General features: G+C 31.2%; 2 protein-coding genes across 15 annotated transcripts in view; one reads left to right on the forward strand and one right to left on the reverse strand.

Annotated features, from left to right (window-relative positions):
- The first annotated feature begins 4,836 nt into the window (after positions 1-4,836).
- LOC136977578 (CUGBP Elav-like family member 2) overlaps positions 4,837-24,841 on the forward strand; it is an 84,514-nt gene continuing 64,509 nt past the window's right edge. For 11 of the 14 annotated variants that reach the window (XM_067273083.1, XM_067273092.1, XM_067273093.1 and 8 more), the window contains exon 1: positions 4,837-4,951. The gene's annotated coding sequence lies outside the window, so the exon portion shown is untranslated. The remainder of the gene's footprint in view (positions 4,952-24,841) is intronic. The other 3 variants (XM_067273085.1, XM_067273089.1, XM_067273091.1) reach the window with 3 other exon arrangements.
- Positions 15,553-16,290, reverse strand: LOC136977618 (uncharacterized). Its single transcript, XM_067273153.1, has one exon. It carries the CDS (start codon positions 16,288-16,290, stop codon positions 15,553-15,555), a length of 738 nt encoding a protein of 245 aa, XP_067129254.1.

The following is a 24,841-nucleotide window of genomic DNA, read 5'->3' on the forward strand; positions in this document are numbered from 1 at the left end:
CTTTCATTTTAACATTATCAATCATAAATTGATTTGTATATGATAACTATAACTTATTTTATAATATGCGATTCATAAAAGAAATTAAAAGAAAGTCGCTGGCGGTCTAACTGGACGTACTCAAACTGTGATCCGCCTTATCATTACTTTTATTTTAATTCACAAAAGTATTGGTCCGCAAGGTATTGGAATGAAAAAAAAAACTGGGTGCGAGAACTTCGCTCTGACGCGTGTTGCGTCTGTTGTTTTTAAGTAAAACATTACCAAACAGAAAAGTCTTTATGTAGTAGCCTATTGATCCACATCTTACATATAAATTATTGTTATATAACTTTACATTTTTAAATTTAAAGGATTAGTTAGGCTATGTAAAACATACGTGTTTATAAATTTATAGTTATAAACATTTAATCTGAATTTTAAAGTAATTTGATTGTTCTCTTTTTAACAAGTTAATCTCGAAAAATAAATCGTCGTTGTCAAACCTTAGCTTGTGAATTTCGTTATAGAATGTTACGGTGTTACGGAAGCGTAACTAAGCAAAGTTCGTCAAACTGGTCCGCGGGCTGTCCACGCGGGTTTTTGTGTCCATTATGTAGTTTTATGAATGAAAAAATTTACAAGTTGTGAAAACGCGCGTCAATATATATAAGTGTCATCTCGAGTTTTTTTCGCAGTTACTTTGGATGCTATTGGAACCCATCTTTTAAATTTTCTCTCTAAAAACGCATATTTTAAAATTATAGATTACGATATTACGGGCGTCTCTTTTTTTTCACCGTCGTTCGCAAATGTCTACAAACAGCAGCCCAGCGAAGCACCGCTATTAATGTGGGCACCGTAGGGTGTCTTTACTCTATCACGTGACGCCTGCGAGGTATAGTGCAAACAGAACGAATTCTTCCGCCACAAGAAAAAGTTGTCCGGAAACGCGTCAGAGCTGTAGTCACGTGAGCGACTGACGTCGAATCCAGGTCACGTGACACGCTGTGTGCGCGTCCGCCCTCCAATGTATAGCTCCACGACCAAAACAAGCTAAAGCGATGGCGGTGCACAGTCGGTAAGTAGTCCTACGATTTTTTGTTTATAGCGTTTTTTAAATGAGTTGCCCTTCATATATTCGATGTGTTTTGGACATGTCTAGCATGTATGTCTCTATTATAAATATAATTAAGAAGAAAAACGTTGGTGTCGATAAAATAAACGGTTATCTAAGTATTTTTTTTAATACCAATCGATTCAGCGTATCAAATTACATTTAGATATGTCTACGTCTATTCGTTAATATGAAGTTTAAGACTATTTTTTAGCTGGATACCTTTCGCTTTACTCTAACCAATTATTTTTTTCAATGTCGCCTTTATAATCGGCTCGCCGAATATCATAAAGCCATGGATATTTTCTGACTTCGTTTATTAAAGCTTCCGAGAAACTTTACCTTCCGCCATTTTCTAACTTCGGATAAATCTAAACTCTGATTGGTTATAGCTTCGAAGCTCTCATTGGCTGTAGCTCACCGACTGCTCCGACGCGACTACAAATATTTAACTTTTTAAATCTGTCCGACTGGAACGACCAGTCGGTCGACCGACTGCTGTTGCCATGGCAATACGACTAGGAGTCGGACCGGTCGGCCCAGTCGGTCATAGTGTGAAACAGCCCTAACACCTGTCAATCCAGTTAAAACGAACAAATTTATTATAAGAACAAACGTTTTTAATAGCAATCTTCAAGTTTTGGATTGCTACATAGAATAAAATTCAAAAAACAAAATTAAAATAAAATAGAATTCATTAAACACGTGCTGATGGTCGCATGCGTAAAATAATGTTGAGGAAAAATAAAATGCAAAAACAATATAACAGGAGTAAAATAAAGTATAAGTACAAATATAAATACAAATATAAAAATAAATAAAATTATAAATGCTCATAAATAGCCTTCCATGCATGGAATATTGAAGATGGAATGGGTCCTGAAAATTAAGGACGAAATCTTTCTTAATCACTTTGTAAATTTCAAGGTTTTCGAGATACGCGCTGTGCAAGAATAGATGTGCTATGTAAGAGACGTGAATTATCAAAGGTCACTTGAAAATCATTGTTATAAGCAAAGACCGCAAGGGACGTTGTGCTCTAACCGTGTAGTGATGTTCCTTTAGTTCAGAAATTGCAAACTAGCGGCCCGAGGGTCGGATAAGGATCGTTAAGGCTTCATATCCGGTCTGCGGCCTTGATGATTTATTTTCTAAAAATCAATGTTTCTAACATCTTGCGGGGATTAAAATAAAAAGAATTCAAACGTCTAACTGTTTACAAAGTCATAAAGGCCCGGCAACAAAAGTGTCTTTGTTAGAGCCTTTTTTTTAAATTACAATATGTTTGGTTTATTAATGTACTGTACGTGCCGGTACCCTTATCAGTTTGGTGTCTGGAAAGCAAAAGTAACATATTAAATTGTCACTTACAAAGGAGATGGGCCAGACGTTCGGGTCTCCGATTCGATCGAAACTTGATGAACACGTAGCCTTAAACACATACGTCTCCTTGTCCAAATAATAGGACTCCAAAAAAAGTGGGTCCTATTATTTAGACCCACTTATTTACATGAACATGTGATTTGAATTTGTGATTCTTCCTAGTCACCCCAGTAGTACATCACTGAGCGAAAGGTCACTTTTTAAACTCTACAACTCTTTAAAGACCAAAGTATTGTAGTGTAATTTCAATGATGGCAGTTAGTTATGATTCAAATCGGTAAGATGACGTAATTCGAATGACGTATGGGTATGGAACAGATGTGACGTAGCATTTCCAAATAACCAGAAGGTTAGAAAGGTATCCCACGAAGTTCTAGCATTTATTCATTTTTTTTTTTTTTTGTGGGCCAAGATGATCTCATTTTACCTTCTGATATGAGATCAACAGAAGAAAATATTCTGTACTCCTTACGAAAGTATTAATCTCTGCCAGACCTCATATAGCACGTCTTTTTTTTCAGTTTTGACTTTTTTCTCTTTGTGGGAGTGTCCAAGGCCAGGTTTTAGTTATAACCATCACGATTTAGGCCAGATCCACAATGGTAGAGATTGAATAGTGAGGGACAGAGCCCGATATATCTGACATAGTCCCTGAGAAATTTCTGGGAAATTGCTCGTCCGGATTGGATTTCGGGTTTCCAAGAGCGATGGGCTGACGCTATAAAAATTATTACTAACTACTTTGGCATCCGCCCGTCAACATTCTTTGTGTGAAACTAAGCAGAAAAAGCCACAATTCAATCATACCAATACAGAATATTCTGTTTTAGAAGCTTTAATCTCAAGAGCACAAACAGGATTTACACGATTTACCTTAATCAATCAACCAATTGAGTAATAAAAATCATGTTCTCTAACACAATTCTGCCTGTACTTATACCATCTTCGTGAGAATGAGTAATAAACACGTATAAAATCAAGCGAAAATTCCAGCAACCCTAAAATTCGTGAAGTCTTCCAAACGGGACAGCTCTTTCAAGTGACTTTATAAGAAGTAGAGGAATCATGTCATCGCATTTAGACTAGTTATTTCATTATAACGCCTATTAAAATAAATTAACCCTTAGAAAAGCATGTTTTGGCTCCTCCCTGTGGGGTCTTTGTCTAATCTCTAGTTAAAGATAAGGTAATGTAGATAACTTAAATAAAACTTATAATAATCGACAATGAATCGGTTATTCACAGAATGTTTTATTCAATCGTGTGTAAACAAAGTGCAAAAATAAACCATGGTATAGGTGATAAACGAACAATTGTATAATAAAAAATATCTTCTAAAGACTCTGTTTATCTTGTATGTAAACAAGCATTTCACAGCATAAACCACACTCGGAGCATGCATAATTGAATCTGTTTAGGAATTCCACAGGTGTCAATTCGTTCTTGCCTGGAGGAACAAAGCGTTTTAACTAATGATAATAGACAGCGGCATTCTTTTGTATTTGTGGTTAGCGAACAAAGAGATAAATTTACGGTATAAACGTATGTGAACTATGTTAAGTTAATTTACGATCATGCAAAGTCATTTTCAACGATGAAATCGTTTAAAACTTTACAGTTCCAGACATGCAACTAATTATAGCGAAACTAGCTAATGTGACCACTGAAGGGTCAAAGTTCAAAGTGGTCATCTAACACAGATGGTCACCTTATGCAGGTTTTACTATTGAATGAATAACTTAAACGTGTAGCATAAATATTTGAAATTTAATTTAACGTGTTTAAATCTTTATTTTTTAATTAAATACTTAAAAATAATCAATATGACGTTTATTGTAAGAATTTAAATGAAATATTTTTTCGCCAAGATTGATTTCAGATCTTCAGCTATAGAATTAACATTTTATAGATGCTTTTAAGACAATATTTTTATGTAATTGCAACAAAAATATTCAAAATTTTTTTATAAAAGTCATAAGTCCATAAGTATATAAGTAAGACGACCGAATGGCCGAAGTGCTTAAGGGCCGACGTCTGGAGGACCGAATTCAAGAATTTTTATGAGTGAATGGCCCGTCTCGAATACGTTGGGCCCCGTGCCTCACTATTACTCGTTCCACTTTGCGCCCGGCCGAAGCCACGACCGGCACGAAAGAGTAAAAAAATGGAAAAATACAATCCATTAAAATACATTATAAATCAAACTAAACAATTCATTCAAAAATATATTAATTATCAATAAGAACTATTTAATTTTAGATAAACACAGATAATAATTTATCCAAAAAACGAATAAAGTGTTTTAGATAATTAACGAAGGAATTTTATTTATTTTTTTAAGATAAACCAAACGTGTCCACGATTTCCTTCTAGACACCAGAGACCTCTAATGGCGATAAAAAGGAGCGCCATTTTGTTTTGCTGTCGTCGAACGTGTGAGTTGTGATTTGTGTTTGTCTCATCGTTCATTAGGTGAGCAATTAAAAAATTTGAATGGTTTTAACGAAAACGTAAACGTTCCTCGATTTACCTACACGTAATAACATTCAAAATAACACAAGATATTCGCCGGTTTTTCATATAAAAAGTATAACTAGGACAGACGTAGTCGCCAGCTACGTATGAATCTTCCATATCGTGAAATGTTATGAAATTTCAATAAATAACCCCAAATTTAATTAATTTAAGCGTTTTCAAACGTTTACCAAACTTAATAAATCGATAGAAAGAAACAAATCGATAATTTAATTTATTAAAAATATTTCTCTGACCTTTCCCTCAAATATGTTTGTGCTTCCATAATGAGCCAATTGTTTACTTTAAATTTTAAAAAAATTCCTGCAAGAAAATTAAATTTCTGCTTAATTAATGTTCATAATTGCCAATTGTTTAAATAAATTTCTACATTAATACCAAAGAGATTAACAACCAGGAAATGATCCTAAAAATAGCAATATTTTAGTAAAAAGTTGGCAAATATCATTTTTCAAACTTATTATACGTTATAACTTCATTTAAATATATGAAAATTGCTTATTGGGTAATTAATAATTAACGTAATTGGCATTGTTTATGTTTAAGGTATGCTTATTTATGTACGGTATTGGTGTTCGTTCCCACGGAAGTTATATTTTTTACATAATTATCTATCTTATGGACATATGTGAGTTGAAAATAACACATAGAAGTGTTTAGTAAATTTATATTGTGTTTTTTTGTAATTTATCGTGTCATAGCTTGTTCGGAATTCCGTTCTTTGATGACTCTTAAGAACGGTATAAGAATTTAATTCCACTATTGTTTAAATTATACACGTGCAGGGATTATGACAAATCATATTTTTAATTTTATTTTTTTAAATTTGTGTTTTTGTGATGTATAATTTGTATCAAATTTGTTAGACTGAAGCCAAAGGTGCCAGAAAAAAGATGGTAGTCTTGATACTTATGAAAAGATTAGGCATATTTAGATGTTATTTTGCTGCAGAGTCGATCAGTATTAAAAAAGTTATGTACTATTGACTGTTTAGAAGTTATGAATTATTTTGTATTGCATATATTTGTTTCATTTAAGGCCTTGAAGGAAAATTATAAACCAATCGAATGGTGTCAAACTGTATTTGTATTGGAAAATTGGTGAAAAATAGTGTATATTTCACAAATTTTCAGTTAAATTTTCAATGACGTGTTAATTTGATTTGGTATTTTGAATGTGTGATATGAGAATTGTGATTGCAATTCTCATTTACATGGTAAATTTATTAATTTGCCATAAAAAAAAAATTAGAATAAAAATTTAATGCAAAAAGCATTTTTGTTACTATGCTCTACTTCATTTTTGCTGAAATTCTGTCTCAAAACAAAAACATTAAGTTAACTTGCAAAATTACCTTATTTTTATTCATTAATTGTAATCATTATTAGCCTACATATATTATAATTTATGAAAAGAATCTTGTAATCTATTTGCTAGATACCAAGTATTTATTTTATTAAAATTTGTGAATATTTGATATTACAATTGCAAAATTTATAAGCTTATTAATAGTTTTAAAAACTATTAAGTATAAAATATTTAAAATAGGACATCGACATTAATTTGTACATGTAATTTGTTCTCATTATTAAATTTACTATTAGGTCATTAATTCACTTAACATGTTTTTCTTCATTTTTCATCTTTACCTTGCTCTCGTCTTTTAGGGGGTCATTCTTGTAAATTTTTTTCACTATTTTTGATGCAGTACTATCCTCAGATTATAATTTATTACTTGATATCATAGTTTATTGTGGTCTTTAAAAAATTTTATTTTATATCTTTTGTAATCTGTTCTACTTTGATTTCCTTTTGCTATGGCTATAGATTAGGTTCATTTCTGGTTTGTCTGCCAATGGTTGAATGGATAAAACCATAAAACACTGTTATTGGTCACGGGTTTGAGCCATGCCAATGAGCTGACCACGTGGAGTTTTCTGGGTTTTATTCACCTGTCTACACTATCTAAATAGGGGCCAATTTTTCATGGAAAGTCGTTCTTGGAGGCACCTCCCTTGGCAGATTATCCATATGTTGCATTGCTGTATTTCATTTCTGATACTTGTTGATTGTGACTTAATTAATAGTGTCTTTGTTTCAATGAATTTCCTTTTTGCCACAACATTAGATTCATTCTAACATAACTGTTTTTAATAGTTCTACAGTAGAATCTTGATTATCTGAGATAATTTGGACCATGCTATCGCAGATAACTGAAAACTTGGATAAAACAGATGGCCACAGCCATTTTGGATTAAAAGTTATGAATATAAAAGTTTTATATGGTAATCCTTTCAAGCCTTTTTATACCTTAGTGAATTTAATTATATATAAGAATATTTTTACGTCATTTTTTACCCAGTTGATATGTACAGTAATTTAAAGAATAAAACCATGTATTTTAGTTACATTATGTTATTGTTTTAAACTTTCTTTTATGAATTACAGTAAAAGAAAAGTAGTGCATTCGCTTACAAATTTACCTCGGATAGTATGGAAGCTCAGTTAATTGGGGCTCGGACAACTACTGTGTTTTTATTTTTAACATTCGTATCAATATCTACATTCTTTATTTAATCTTTGATCTTGGAGTTTGATTATTCAACATTCTATTGTTTGTAATACTATAAGTCTTGAAATTATTTTATTATGCTTCCTGTTAAATCTAATTAACACTAATATGTAAAATTGACTGTTTATTTTTACTGTTCTAATTTGATCTATTAATAACATTTTCATATACTTTCCCATTTTTTTTCTTTGAATAAGTAATTCCGAGTAATATGAATAATTGTTCTGTCCTATTTCTTGATCATCAGTTATGACTCATGTAGTCTATAATAATGCCATTATTATAATTACATTCCACATATTTTGTTGTAATTTTGTTTAGCTACAATTCTTTAGTCTTTTATTATTTTTTCTATTAGCTTGCTTTAAAATAACAAGTATTTTTTTATATTTATCAGTTAATACTACTTTAACTGTAAAAGTTATGTGCTGGAATAATGTTACTTTAAATATTACTTCGTGGATTCAATGGGTGATATTTCTGTAATGAATGCAAAAGGTATGGTGTAAATTTACAGAGGAACATTATCTGTTCCTGTAATACTAATATTAGTTAAGTGCTTTATTGTATTTGTCTTGATTAAGTTGACATAATTCCTTGGAATTATTTTTTTCCTGATACATAAATATGTATGGGTCTAAAAATTTAGTTCCTCGATAATTGATGTAACTTTTGCTGATATTATTTTGCAATGGCATCATTATGACATGTTCATTCATTTGGCATTTTCTTTTCTGATATATTTTTAATTATAATAATTTAACTAAATGTTCCTATTCCTGAATCCTATTGGAATTTTATCTACATATAAGAATATTTTAGGATTTTTCTGATTAGAATTATTCTTTTATATTGAAATATAAAATAAATATATATATATATATATATATATATATAAAATTCAAAAAGTTTCTTGATCTTTATTATAAATAATATATGAGATAATATATGCAATGAATCCTGCAGATGTTTTGAATTCCACTTCAGTCACAATGTTTATGATTGTCATATTTTAATCAGAATTATTGTTTGAAGATGTTCCATAGCAGGGGTCTCTAACACACCGTCTGTGGGCCAAATAGTGCCCCAAAGCATATTTATTCAGCCCAAATATTTTTTTTTTATTGACATGCTTTAGCATCAACATTTGAACAAGTTCAAAACATAAACTTTAGTCAGCTAGAATTAATAGAACTTGCTACAAATAACTTTATAGAATTTTATTTAAAGAAGGAAGTTTGTTAATTTTTCTAATTCTTTGCTAGAAGAGAGTTTTAAGTCTTAAAAAGTTTGCAGAGATATTTCCTAGTTTTTGCTCATACAGTGGAACCTCTATATTCGTCATTAATCTGTTCCTAAGAACCTAATGAATATGGAATATGACGAATATAGAAACAATTTTTCTCATAATAAATAACTGATATTCAATTAATCCATTTCCATCCTGAAAAAGGTACAAGAAAAAAAATTATGTTGTTTGTAAAACTTTATTGTATTAAATAAATACAGTATAGTGGTAGAAGGGGAAGAACAGTATTATTAATATAGTATTATTGTTTAGAAGAAGACATATCAATTAAAACATTAGGTAATTCTAGTTATAATCATTGGGTCTATTTTGCCAATGATTCAGTAGCACTCAATTTAATAAAGAACTTGTCTAGTGTTGTGTATTTTTGTCTGCTTTTTAAAACTTTTCTGATAGGCAATTACATTATCATTTGAATGTATTTGTATTTTGGTTGACTATAGCAACATTTGGGTGCCACTTTGGAGCGATTGGAACTTAGTTTCTCGCATTGATTATTTCTCAATAACACGACAACCGCACGAAACAGACTGATTAACTACACCTAGCTAACATGGCTAGCTGATCGGCATGGGCGTGCGATTGTAGTGCCACTTCCGGCATTGGGAATGACGACGAATATGGAAAAATAAAAAAGTCATCAAAATGTGATGAATATAGAGGTTGAGAAATGTAGAGGTTCCACTGTACATACCTTTGCAAACAAATCTTATCAAAAATAAAATATATAAAATCAAAATATTGAACATTACTGTCCAGCAAATATCTAAAGGAGATTTTGATGACATTCTTTAGAAAAAGTAGTTGCAAATTTCACATTGATGTCTGTTGTTATTCAGAAATAAAAATAATCTTAACCACAAATTTTTGATTATATCTTTTGTATTTGGCTCCAGACTTCTTTTACAGCTCACATAGCCCTTCTTGGAAAAAAGATTGGAGACCTGCTCTACAGCCATTAGTATAGCATTGTACATTAATTATAATAAAATAAATGATGTAAAGACATATTTCAGACCAGTATTGGTTAAATGTTGAAATTTTATACTATTTAGAATACTGTTTTCCCATCTTGGAGTATATGGAAAAAATTCTGTAATGACTGCCAAATGTAATTTTAAATCAGTAGTTTTTCAATTTAAGAGAACTTTATACTTGGATCTATAAAATTTTGAATTGCCTAAGTCCATAATAACTGCTAATTAATATATTTAACTGTGTTTTATAGTTTTGAAAGTTTGAGTTTAGTTAGTTTAATTTAAATTACTTTTCTGTCAACTAATTTTGTGTCTATATTAATAAATAAGTGCTCTAGAGTACTTTAAACTGCAAATTTATGTAGTAACTGTTGGAAATTCTTGGTCACTATTCTTTGTTTTCAATTTATGAAAATTTAGGGATATGTGAAATTTTATATTTTTATGAAAGGACTGGAAAAGATTTGGAAAATTGCCAGTATAGAGGTGATTTCTAATATAATCTCAAATTAAACTAGTAGAACTTCCAACTTTTTTCTCAAAATTCAAAATATATTAACCACTCAGCAGTGAGGGACGTATATATACGTCGAGGGCGATCGTGTGGCAGTGGTGAGGGACGTATATATACGTTAAATTCTTTTGGGGGTATCACCAAAATCTAGCCAAAAACTACCGCAAAAAAAAATTCACATAAAAAATGAATTATGTAGCAATAAAAAAAGACTTTTCTTTACTAGACATAACTGTTTACAAATACTTTTTCTAAAACGGAAATGAGAAAAATTGCGTGAAAAAATACTTTAAAAATTTTTCGGGTATATTCTCCACTACTAAGGGATAGAACCATACCTGACTCTCCTACTGCTGAAAGGTTAACATTCTAGAAGTTAACTGGAAGTTGAAAAGTGTCATTGTAGATGAGGTTTTAATTTTATGAATTTGATCAATTATTTTTTGTATTTGAAACTTCCTAAATCAGTGGCGTAGCATCATTGATTATATAAAATATATATCTTTACAGCTAAACACCAACCAAATGCCGAAAAATGGCATTTCGGCATTTGCTTGGTGTTTAGCTTTAATATATTGGGTTTAGTGATGATGTTTGATATATATCTTTACCCTGAAAATATTGTAGTGTGTATGATTCTTGATCTGATACTCTTATTTTGTTGTGAAGAGAACAAATTCTGACAAGATTATAATTTACTGGTATTTTAAGAATCACTTGTCACTTGGCTGAGAATTTTAGTCTTCCAATGGCTGAATGGTTAACACCACACTGAATACTGGTAGTTGGTCACAAGTTTGCACCTGAACAATGGACTTACCACATAGACTTTTTTGGGTTTTATTCACATGTCTAACACCCGAATAGGGACCAATTTTCCATAAAAAGTTTATCTGGAAAGTGTACCTCTTGGTAGATTGCCCATATGTTGCTTTGCTGTATCCCATTAAACCAAACCTGTTCCTATTTCTTGGTCCTTTATATCAGTGTTTTTCAACTGCCGGTCCACAAAAATCTTCACTGATCTGCAGAAAAATATTTGACTTTTACTGATGCTGAGATAGTTGATTACGGGTGACAGTTAAATAGTAATCTAGCATTACTGTATGCTCTTTGTTATGTACTGTACAGTAACTCTAGATAAGCATATATAAAGTTAATAAGTAAGTATAATTCATAGTCATATATAATTATTTAGTCCAAGTAAAATTATGGATAATTTTACTAGTCTGTTATGAGAAAAAAGTTTGCTTTTTTTCTCATAACAACGGACTAATGTTTTACATCGTCAAAAACACTGCTTTACATCATTACCCTCATGAAAATTGACACTAAGTCACTGTTCTAGATTGATTCTGTTAGTTCTTCTTCATTCAGTAAAATCATAATCATTATTACTTTATTTACTAGATATTTCTCTATATTTTACTATCATTTTCTATCTCTCAGTTTTAATATTTGTGTATTTTTCTGTGTCTTACTATAATTACTTTACATCTTTTTTATCCTCCCTGATAAGTAACCTTTTGTAAAGTTGTTAGACTCTTTATATTTTATTAGTTAACTTAGCTTTATTTTTTGGCTTGTTTTATTGATGGTTTTCCTTCTAAATTTTTTTTTTTTAAATTGAAGTTTATACTTATTGCTCTCTCTAATCCCTATCTTAATTTTTTCTACATGGTTTTTACTTTAAAATTTTTCCTGTATAATGATGATTATTGTTTAGCTTACATTTGTCTACATATACCAATTAATTGTATCATCATGTTTTACTTCACTCAATGTCACTGTTTTTCTTATCTTTTAAATTCTATTGTTTTATTTGACATTCCAGTTCTCCAGTTCTTTATTGTTTCTTACATTTACCTACTTTTAAAGTATATATCTAATATAGATATTATTTCTTCTCTATCCAGATTGTCGTCTCTTGTTCATTTACTTCCTACTAGCAAGTAATTAGTCTAGATAAGTTTTCCTTTCTGTTGTAAGTTAGGTATTTTAAAAAATGATATAAGTACAACTAGATTGTGTTCATTTTCAAAAGTTCTGGTATTACTCTTTTTACCATCAAAATGTACAAAATGTAGTAGCAAGAAATATGATAGTTTAAAGCCATTGAAGATAATTTTATGACAGCTTTGAACAGTATTTACAGAACAATATTTCATTAATAATTTTGAAATAAATGCTATTTAATGTTTACAATGGCTGTAGAAAAGCTGAGACATTTATTTAGTAATACAGTTATTTACTGTAGCTGTAAATAAGCAACATTTTGTCACATTCCTACTCTCACTTTTTTCGTAAAACTGTGTAAATCTGTTTCTGTTCAGGAAATAATAGAGAAATGTGACAATAGTAGTTTAGATAAAATTAATATTTTAGCTAAACTATTCTTTATCTCATTCTTCTGTTATTTCCTTAACAGGAATGTTTATTTGATCAATTTTCCTCACTTTTTTTAAAATTGTTTCTTGGATGAGACCTTTGATAACTTTACCAGATAACTGGCCTAAATGGGTTGATGACAGACCAGATAACTGAAAAATGTGAATAATTTGGAATTATACATCATTTGAATTGCATTTGAAAATGATTTATTTAGCTAAGTTTAGTAATGAAGTAAAAAAAGCAGTTCTTATCTCTAAATATTAAAAATCTCTATTTTCAACTCTAATAGGTAATTATTATTTCAATATTTTTGAAATAAAATCCAAAGTGAAAGGAAATTAAATCAAAGTTGTTACGTCCAAAAAAAAAAAAAACTAAGAAGGAAAGGAAAAGTTTAATTTGATGAAACTAAATTCTATCTACAGTTTTTTTTTCTTGAAAAGGTTAGCTAACCTGTTTTTCAGAAAACTTTATTGTAGATGCTTGTTTTTCTGACTGAATTCTTTTCTTCTAAGTAATATCCTTTCATCTTCTAAGAAATGTGATATCAGCAATTACATGTTACAAAAACAACTCTTCCTGTGAAGTTAAAATAGATAATAGATAGATATATATAAGGGCAGACATCATTGTTTTATATTTTTATGTAACTTCTGAACTAGTTAGCTTTTTAGTCAAATGCATTTTTCAAAATATTTAGCATTAAAAAAAAAAGACCAAGCACATCAGCAGCTTGATAACAAAGACTATAATTGCTATTCTTATTAATATTGTTGTTTTCTTACTTTTTTGCTAAACTGTTTTCTGATTAAATGTCTAAATCAGTGTTGCTCAAAACATCTAACATGAATTATTGCAAAACTGGAAGAAATGTCATAAAAACTAAAATATTTACACCTTAAAGCAACTCCAGCAATATACCATATTTACTTGCATATAGGACGAGGTGTGACTTTAAAGATCAAAATAAAGAAAATTAGATTTGTTAATTCAATTCTAATTTTATTTCATTTAATTAATCACAAGTAAAATATCAAATGCACCTAAATGCACACATTGTCCCCCAAAAATTACTGGCATTTTAAACCTTAAGGAAAAATCTTGTAAAATCGACAACATAACTTGTTCAAGTAAAGCTGGACAATTGGGAACCTTTTATTGTCAATTCTTAACAGTCGAATCTACTCTCTGTCGATCACACTTATGAGTTTCTCTGAATTCTGATTTCCGAATAATCATCTGTTTTCACATAGGAATGGATTAAAAATTATATCGCGCTCCCGTGTAATTTTGGAATTTCAATTTGGAATTCAATTCAAAAACTTTGCTTTTTTTATTGCTATTCATCTTTACTCTTGACAATACACAAGAACGATTCAAATGATCTAGATAAAATATTACTACAATTTTCTTGATGACTCAGGATATTTTTCTTCAAATTTGAAGTTTAGATTATTTACAGAAATATACATATACTGAATTAATGTTTTTTTAATGATGTTTTTCTTCAAAAACCATTGTAACTGTTACTTCTGTGGTGGTGTTAAAGGATTAAAAGATAGACTCGAAAATGTATATTATTGTAAATAGTCTAAACTTCGAATTTTCAAGATAAAATAGTTTTGTTTTTAAACACCAGAGGGTGAGCATTTGGTAAAAAATGTGAATACGCTGTTCACAAAAATTATTGCAAAAATGCAGTGAGTCCTTTGCTTGCACATATAGAATGACCTAAGTTTTTGAAGCAGTGAAAAATGCCTAAAAACCTTGTCTTTTAACACACACTGATTACTTGCATCCACATAACCAAATCAAACAGGAAATATAATGCATTGAAAGCTTCCACACAAACACAGACTACTACACACCAGGAACCATACTATATCAAATCAATACCTTTCAAACTTTTCCATCAAAAGGATTTTTTAAGATGTAAATGTACAAATATTTTTTGTTTATTACATAAACGTGCTTTGGGTTTAGCATTTGAAAATACATTTTGAAATTCCATAAAAGATAACCCTCAAGAAATGGGACAGCTTTACATGTAGAGAAAATGCAAATTATTAATTAAAGCACAATCTGTGCTTAATTATATTCAATAATAATTTTTTGATATCTTTAAGTTACATTTTGTATTATAAAATTCTTATTGTATGAATATTTTAAATTTAAACAGTAACATTATAGAACATGTTTAAACATTCTTTTGTGGAATTTCAAAACAGTTTTGAATGCTAATCCTGGAGCAAGTTTATGAAATAAACCAAAAATGTTTGTTTGTTGATATCTTAAATAAATCTCTTGCTGGAAAATAGGGAAAATAGGTTTATTGTATTGATTTGATGATCTCTGTTCCAACTTCGTTGTATTTGATTACCATACTACAAATATACACTGTAGACATCACAGAAAAGAAAACACACAAAATGTACTATGACCAACCCCTATAATTACAGACAAAACAATATATCACAACAGACCAGAGATTATGTTCATTGACAAACAAAACAAAAACACATAATAGACATAAAGTACTGTTCTACTCTCCTATAGACACCGGGATTTATAAACTATAACTCCAAAAACGAACCTGTTACCGGTGTTCCTTGTGAAAATCGTCTCGCGATTGTCTCACTAACATTTTAGAACTTATAAAAGTTCTTCTTCAGGTGAAGATGGACGAATTTGAAAACACAGAATAGAAGGTTTCAAATCGAACTGCTTCATCTAATTCCGTCGTGGCTGACATGCGCTGTAGTGTCCGGGTGTTGGTTATCGTTTATGCACGTTGAAAAGGACTTGCCAGGCTGATGAAATGTTGATCTCCTCTTTTCGGTTGATGCAGATATTATTAAAGCTCATTTTATATATAGCGATAGCTTCTAACCACTTTATATGTTCCGGGTGGGGCGTCGTTACGATGATTTTAGCCTTATCTAATTCTGCCTTGATATCTTGATCGGATGCGTATATACTTAGCGCCGTGTTGAGTTTCTGGTGCTGTAGGTCAGCTTGGTGTTCTTTTAATCTGGTCCTTAACGAGCGCTTAGTGGAACCGATGTAAATGAGTTCTCTTTGCCATCTGTTGTCTATTAGAAGGATAGAGTACACTACATACATTCTGTTGGGATCCGGAGGGTCTTTGCAGTTTTTTAGGATTTTGGCTATTGTGGGACCTCTTCGATATGTTATCTGCATCTGCTGTCTTTTGGCTACTTCTCCATATACTCCTCTAACGTATGGGTTGTATGTGATAGGAAGCCTTGCTAAGTCTTTTTTGTTAGCGCTACCCTTTGCTTGTCCAGTGGACATGTTTCCTTGGCGATGTTGCTTGGTTATACGCTGTATTAGGGAAGGGTATCCGTGGTCTGTTGCGACCTTTTTAAGATACGCTAGTTCTTTGTCCAGAGCTTTCTTAGTGGAGGAGTATGAGATTGCTCTTCTTACCAAGGTTTTGAAAGCGGCTGCTTTATATGAGAACAGGTCGCAGGATCCCTTAGGTATGTACATCGGTGTTGCCGTCGGTTTTCGGTAGACCGACGTTTGGATCGTAGATGCCTCTATCTTGATAGCGATGTCCAGAAAGTGGGCTTCCTTGCTGTTTAGACAGCACGGAAGCCCACATAATAGACATAGCTGTTCCAAATATCTGTAATATGCAAGATACCTTCACTGCAAAATTAGTAGATACTTTGAACTCTCTCATGAAATAAAGTGTCTGTGAAGAATGGATAAGGTAATTACTGTGCCAATTGTCCTTTCTTGTACAGGTGTCATACTGCATACACCTATACAAAAGTTCCAAAACATTAGGACCTCACAAAAAGCACATACACCACATTACAGAAGGCTGCCATACTAAAATTATGTCATATATTCAGGAAATTCTTAATACAGATATACAGTATATACAATCAGCATGTAAACAAAGCATTTTTTTTTTCTGTAGTTACACCTTGACTTTTGTCCAATATAGTGCAGGTATATGTGCTATGTAGGAAATACAGTGGGTGATCGGTTAACAAACAAATTGAATAACAAACACTTTTGCGAAAGATTTTATGTTCAGATAATGAACACCTCACAGAACAAACACAAGAAGCAGCGATGTAAAATAATGAATATCGATTGGTCTTCCCTTGTCTCCAGGCCAAAATTTGGAACTTTTCAGAGTGGGGAGACATCGATGCTCAACCCGGTATATACTGATCGGATAGTATTCCTCCGAACTTTGAAACTCTCCCTTGTAGTTCCAGCATTTTATTTTTCTGACAGAAACAATTCTTTCATAGTATTCGCGAGACTGTCGGGCAGGCACTCATTAAGTTTTGCATCAATTTTTATTTTCGAAAAGTGAGAGTATGATAGCAAAGGTAGAAAGTGGGCAGAAGATGTCTGATGTTGCTGGGCAGTATGGCTTGAACAGGTCTACAGTAGGCTGTAGTTCAATCTTATAAGAAAGATACAGTATAATCAAGAAGATTCAAGCAGCTAAAGGAGTAACAAAAATTACATCTGAGAAATAAAGAACATTGAAGAGCTCATAGTGGAACCTGAAACTGATCTGACGACAGAACACCAAGAACTTCTTGAATGAAGAACACCAAGAAACTTGGCAAGATATGTTTTCTTCTGAAAAAGAGGATTAATGCCAACATCTGCTACTAAACTTCTTTTGAAGACGTGGGAGGATGTCAGAATGACATCTTAGAATGGCATCCAAACCAGGTTGAGGTTAATAGGCTTAGGGATCTCTACAATTACAATGCTATTAATTACTTCTGAAAAATCCTGAAGAAGAGAGAAAAGCAATCGACATCAGACCTATTCTTTAATCCCCACAAACAGAAAAAACATGACTAATAAAAATGCAAGACTGTGTATATATGTATTTTTATTATTACATATAAATAAACATAGTAAGAAAGTATATAATTTTTTATTTTTTGGATCTCCAGAACGAATTAATCAAATTCCCATAAAACCTATGGTAAATTGATAATTAGTTAACAAACAATTCGGATAGCGAACAAAGTCTTGGAATGGATTATGTTCATTAACTGATCACCCACTGTTTTCCAAAAAACAAAACAATAATAATATAATATTTAAGAATTGATTATAATTTATCATGTAAAAGATTTTTCTGGAACTTTCTGTAGACCATCACATTGAATATTGCTGGACTAGATTGAAGTTCTACCAGGTGAATAAGCTTAAATCCACTGTTTTTTAGTCAGAGAAAAACATGTTTTTTTCATACAAAGCAAAAAAAATTTATTCAAAGTACTTTCCCTCACCAGTGACACATTTTTTCCATCTCTCAGGCAACGTGTGGATATCACGCCAAAAAAATTCCTCTTTCGAGGCAAACCACTCATTAAGCCATTTTCGGACATTTTCGTAACAATCGAAGAGCCACTCAGTGAGTGCGTGGCTTATCAACAAAAACAGGTGATAGTTAGAAGGGGCCAGGTCTGGTAAATAAGTGGGATGGAATAGCACCTCCCAGTTTCGTGTTTCCAAGTGGTTTCGAACCAATGTTGATGTGTGCAATGCGTGGAGGAAAATCAGCTTGTTGTGTCTTTGCTGATAGTCCAGCTTTTTTTCATGCAGAGCATGGTGCAATTTGATCAGTTGTTGGTGGTAGCGGTGGGCATTGACAGTTTTATCAGGTTTCAACAGCTCATAGTAGACGATACTCTGCTGATCCCATCAAACGCACAGCATCATCTTCCATCCTAAGCGATTTGGTCTTGGGGAAGATGTTGATGGTTTGCCTGGATCAACCCACAATTTCTTGCATTTAGGATTTTCGAAATATATCCACTTTTCGTCGCCAGTTACAATCTGATGCAGAAGTGACTTTCTTTTTTGTCTGGTGAGCAAGGTTTTAATTGTGTTTTGGCATTGTTCCATCTGCCTATCGTTTAATTTATGCAGCACCCATTTTCTGATCTTTTGAATCTTTCCCGTGGCACGTAGATGCATGGAAATGGCTGGTTGAGTAACACCCAATTGCTTGGCAAGCATTTTTTGTGATTGAGTATCGTCCTCGTCCAAAAGAGCCTGCAATTGATGGTCCTCAATCTTCCTGGGCCGATTTTCACACTTCTTGTCGCTCAGGTCAAAACTGCAGTCTTTGAACTGACAAAACCAATCTCTGCACATAGTTTCCGATAAAGCACTGTTGCTGTAGGCCTCCACAAGCATTTGATGTGCTTCGGCAGCCGATTTCTTCAAATTGAAGCAGAAAAGCAGAGCTTGCCACATATGCTCTTTTTCTGGCACAAAACTAACATGATTACCAAAGGAAAAATGTATGTTGTTGTATGAAATTGCTGATGATGTACACTGATTAATGTTGACAGATGTAGTCTCCATGGTAGCTTAATATGCTCACTTACACCATCTATTAGCAAACAGTGGATTTAAGCTTATTCACCTGGTAAAACAATCTTCTACTATAAGCTGGAATTATTATAAATTATATATATAAAAAAAACATATCTTTTTATAGTTTCCAGCACTTTTTAACTCCTGCTAATTAGAATGGCTTCTAACCTGAAGAAAGCCTGTAAATCAAGCCAAAAATGTTTGTTAGAACTATAAAAAAGTACTGGAAATGTATGAAAAGATGTATTTTTTATATATATAATGAAGTTATAAACACATCTTTGTTCTTGTTACATGTAGAATCTGAAACATTGCATTTGATATCTGAACATCACACTTAAAGAATATTAGGACATAGTGGAATATCCTCTCTACTTAAATACAGTATAATCATTAATTAACCCAACCATGAGACTAAGTGATGGCTCCTATCTCTAAGCCAAATAACGTAACATTTAATTATTAAGAGTAGCATTATTATAGCCTGATATAATCCTGCAGTCATTTTGACATTATTTTCTGTCATAGCATTTTTCACATAATTGCATTTGTTCATTATTATTCATTTTGGATTTATTTATATACAATTAAGTCTTATATATACTTCAATATTGTCATAAGCCATATTATTCATTAAACTTTTAAACAGAAAATTTTACATTTTTGATGTAACAATGTTTATATTAACATTTAATTAGCAAATTTTAGCCCGATCATTCAGGCGATAGTTGGTATGTCTATATATACTCATCAGGCTTTAAGATGTAAACTTTGGAATGTATAGGTCAAATTCTGAAAGTGACTGATTCAAATTTTCTATAATTTTCTTGAGATATCAATATTTATACTTTTATGCACAATAGAATGATGGTTTTATTTTATATGTTTTTAGGAGCACTTTTTTAAAGAAAATATGCACTTTAACTTCTCAAATTTAGTCATTATCAAGAACTTTTGTTACATTTCTTAATCTTGTCTTAAAATCAACTTTGTTTCTATCATTCTCATATTGTAACTTTTATTTGTATATCTAAATATATAAAATTACTTGTCCTCACTGACTGACTGATTCATCATTGCCCTAAGAGCAAACCACTGAACCTAAAGATGTGGAATTTGGTACACAGTTAGGGTATGTCATAAAAATGCACACTAAGAAGGGATTTTTCGAAACCCCCCCCCCCGCCAGGGAGAGGGAAAGGTTTAAGTCTTAACCTGAAGAATGGCTTCTACTGTAATATTTTAGATGCAATTTTTTGTTTTCAACTACTTTTGGATTTATTTATATACAATTAAGTCTTATATATACTTCAATATTGTCATAAGCCATATTATTCATTAAACTTTTAAACAGAAAATTTTACATTTTTGATGTATTTTATCAGATGTAATTATGAAAAAAAATTAACTATTTGGTAATAAAATATATGAAAAACTCAATAGTTAATTATTCAGACACAAACAGCCATGACTAACCAGCCTGGTTATATTCTGAATTAATTAATTCCTTAATAGTTTATTAACCACAATGTAGCCTGATACAAATCCAGAGGTTTGTTGAATAAATAACTTAGTTATAAACTAACAAATAGAGATTAAGTAAAAATTACTATAAATAAATAAAGAAAAAGCTATATTTTCTATATTTTTATATAGAAAATATGATTATCATATTAATGAAAATCAGTATAAAGTTAATAATCTTACTTATTTTAAATTCCTATTTACTTGTAATTGATAATTTTTCAAATATTCCTGTCTTGATTTGATGATAATTCATATATTGATTTTAGTATTTACTGTATTCTATTGATGATTCAGCTGCTTTATTTTTTTTTTCGTCATTTCATTTGAAGTTATCAGTTATGGCTTCTTATTTAAATAATGCAATACATAATATGCTATAAAAAACAATCTGATGAGACACTTTATTCATGATTGTGAATATTTAAGAAATAAAATTTTACATTCTGATTTACTGATAAACTAAATCATAGCATATGGATTTTTGGTTAGAGCATAATTTTGAAATTACTTTAAAAGTTTTTTAATATATCCTAATGTATAGGCCTACTAAATTATAAATATTTTATGTATTTGAAAGATGATGCACATTATTGAGATTATATGCTTGAACATTAGAATATTAAGAAATTTATTTTGATCTGTTCAATAGCATTGTTTATAATTTTGTTAAAGAAGTAAGAGATGATCATAAAATCTGTGTGAGAGATTGTGCTCCTGGTCTTTTGGTTAGAAAATATTTCAATAAAAATTTGATGGACAACACATCAAATATGGATCTGAAATAATGTGGATTTTCAAAATTTAAACAGCATGTAATAATTTATTCTGGAGTGTTGCAAAAGAGAGAATTTTGCCTTATAATAGTTGAAGACTAAAAAAAATTGTCTTTATTGATTTTCAATCATTGGCAGTGTTATCCCCAGGCCCTTTTGGCTTGGTACTCTACCCAGCTGATTTTACTAACTCTTGGGATAGTTAATCATGTGAATTGACATGTCAAAATAATGATTGTTATAAATTGTAAAGCTCCATTCCCATCTATGAAAAAATAATGTGGAAATAAAAATCAGAAATATTTTCCATCTTTGTAGCAAAGAAAGGATCCAGAAAATTAAATTTAAAATTATTTTTAACTTCTGTTATAAGCAGAAATGAGAAGTTGATAGCCAATAGAAAATGAGGACTGTTTTGACATCTATAGACCAATATGACAGACAAAACAAAGTGAAATGTTGATAGCTTACAAGGAAATACAAATATAAAGTACTTCTATGTCAAAAAGTTTTTGATATCCATTGATATTTAACTTTCAAAAAGATGCACAAAAGGTTAGGAATTGTAAATCACCATGCATGAAAATAAAGTAAGTTGATACATTTATTTCTTGACTTACAACTAGCCATACTTATCTGACCAAAACTAGTGTAATTAAAAAAATTGAGTCCAAATAAACAATTGCATTCAGTAGTCACACAGTGAAAATATTAAATATTAAATGTAATATTGTGGTGGATGATAAATACACTGTACATAAGAATGACTGGTGTATTAATGTTACACCATCACTCAGACTTGTGTCATTTTGAAAAACTGAAAACAGAAATAATCATTCATTAAAGTTAGAATGATTATTTCTGTTTTCAGTTTATAATACAGTTTAAGGAAATTAATAATAATTAAAGTAACATTTACAGTATATTCATGGGTCTGATAAATAGTTTCTGTAAACAGTTTTCTTGGAAGAAATAAAATAGAATTTAAATAGTAACTTGATTTATTTTATCATCATTTTATTGCTTACAACAGCTGAGTTCAGTCTATGGTAACTAAAGTATTAAATGTAGTCAAAACATTGTAAGTTTTCGGCGAGTCTGGAGTCTATTGTATCAGTGCAAGTGCTTGATGTGTTTTTCAATACTTCAACTTTAGTCTTGAGATCCAAATTAAATGTGTCTTTTGTAAAAGTAAGAAACTGTGTTCTCAAATTATACATTAAAATTATCTACCAATGTGATAGAGATGGTATTAAGCTTCAACTTGATCTCTCAGTATATCTAGCTTGGGGAATGTTAAGAGTGTTCTTGGCATGCTCAACAAAATTAATGCCAGAGGCTGAGAAAGTTTGTCACTGATGTGGCATAGTGAGCAGAAATGTGATCTGATCAGAAGAGCACTTTCTTAAGTCTTGTCAATGAAAGGTATCAAATGCTTCTTCAAACACATTTCAATGTACTGTACACTAGCTCTTATAATCTCCTCGAAAACAAAAGGATCCAAAAGTGTCCATTTCTTTGGGAATTTTGCTTTGCCATTGAATTTGAAGGCCATTGGCGGCATCCCAGGCATGTTAGAAATGACATCCTGGAATGGTGGTTGGATCTTGAGGCATGTAGGTTTCATCGGCAATAAGATTGACCTATCCCCGAAAAGCAGAAATCCAATGTAATTTAGAGTGATGCTACACCATTTGACTGCTTTAGTGTATTTTTTGATGATTAACTTGTGGAAGAAACAAACAGGTGTGGTGATAGTTTAATGAACTGTGATGATTTATGGAAAATAGTCATTAAAAAACTGGAAACCAACAACAAACCCAAAAATTAGAGAATTTATAGGACTTATTGTGGTCACAAGTATTATAAGAAAACTGTGCCTAAGTATGTACTTTACAATTGAAGATGCTTTTTTTCTACACCATTTTTTTCAAGTGCGATGTCAAGCAACCGCTTTCTGCTTTTATTGTCATGTTTGCATTTTACAAATAATAATCAAGCCTCAGTTGGTGTTAATAAACTGCATAAATTATGCAGTGTTATTGATTATTGTTGCCATAGGTTCAAATATGCTTACATCCCAGATGAAAATGTGTGTGTAGACGAAAGTCTTATGTTATGGAAAGGCGGACTGGTGTTTCGACAGTATACACTGAGCAATCATGCTCGTTTTGGCGTAAAAAGCTTCAAAATTTCCGAGGCACGAACAGGATATGTTTGGGACTTTTTAGTTTATACAGAAGCTACAACAGAATATGGAAATTTTGAAGATGGGCAAGGTGAGAAAGTTGTGCTTACCTTATTAGAACTGTTTCTCGGTAAGAATTACAAGATTTTTTTAGACAAGTTTTTCACCTCACATGACATTAGCAAAAATGCTTCTGGATAAACAACATATGTATGTGGAACTGTGAAAAAAAATTGGATTGGAATGCCATGCAATATTCCTGATTGTAAATTGAAGAAAGGGGAATTTATGACCTGTCAGAAAGATGAATAGTCTGTGTTTTGTTGGAAAGATAAAAGGGATGTGGCAATTTTAAGTATGACGAGTAACAACGAATTCTCAGATTCTGGTAAACATAACAGATCAGGAGATACAATAATGAAGCTGAATTGTGTTTTAGAATATAATTGAAATATGGGTGGAATTGATCTGTGTGATGGAGTGATACACAATTATCCGTACATGAGAAAAACGGTGAAATGGTATTTAAAAAAAAGTGTTTTATCATATGCTGGATAAAGCACTATATAATGCTTGTGTATCGCCAACATACGAAAAAACATATCATTTCTTGATTTTCGTATGACTGTTATTAGAGAAGTGATGGAAAAGTTTTACACAAGCAGACATGTAGCCTGCCATAGTCGACCATCACATGAAAATCTGTTACGTTTATCCAAATGGCATTTTCTTAGTTTTATACCAGTAACAGAAAAAAAATCCAACCAGGGTTTGTAAAGTCTGTTCGGCAAACAAAAAGCGAGTAGAATCACGTTATCAGTGTGAACAGTGTTCCGTTCCACTATGTGTTGCTCCTTGCTTTGAGATTTATTACACTAAAACTAACTTCTGAAATAAAACTTTTTGTTTTTACATTTCCTAATATGTCTATTTTGTGTGTGCAAAATATATAAAGTAATTTGGAATGATACAATAGCCACAATTATTATTTTTCTAAAACGTATGATCATGTTAGACTTAACATAGAAAATATTCAACATTGGATAGGTTAACAGCAACTAGAGTCAATCAAGCTAGCTTTAGTTTTGCAGCTGCAGCAGTGAGTGAAGTGTTGGGTTTCTATTTGAAAAGGTTACTGATTTTGTACTTCATTTTGTCAGTCATATCTTAAATATTT

This window comes from Centruroides vittatus, unplaced genomic scaffold (genome assembly GCF_030686945.1).
Source record: "Centruroides vittatus isolate TY-2023 unplaced genomic scaffold, ASM3068694v2 contig_461, whole genome shotgun sequence".
NCBI lineage: Eukaryota > Metazoa > Arthropoda > Arachnida > Scorpiones > Buthidae > Centruroides > Centruroides vittatus.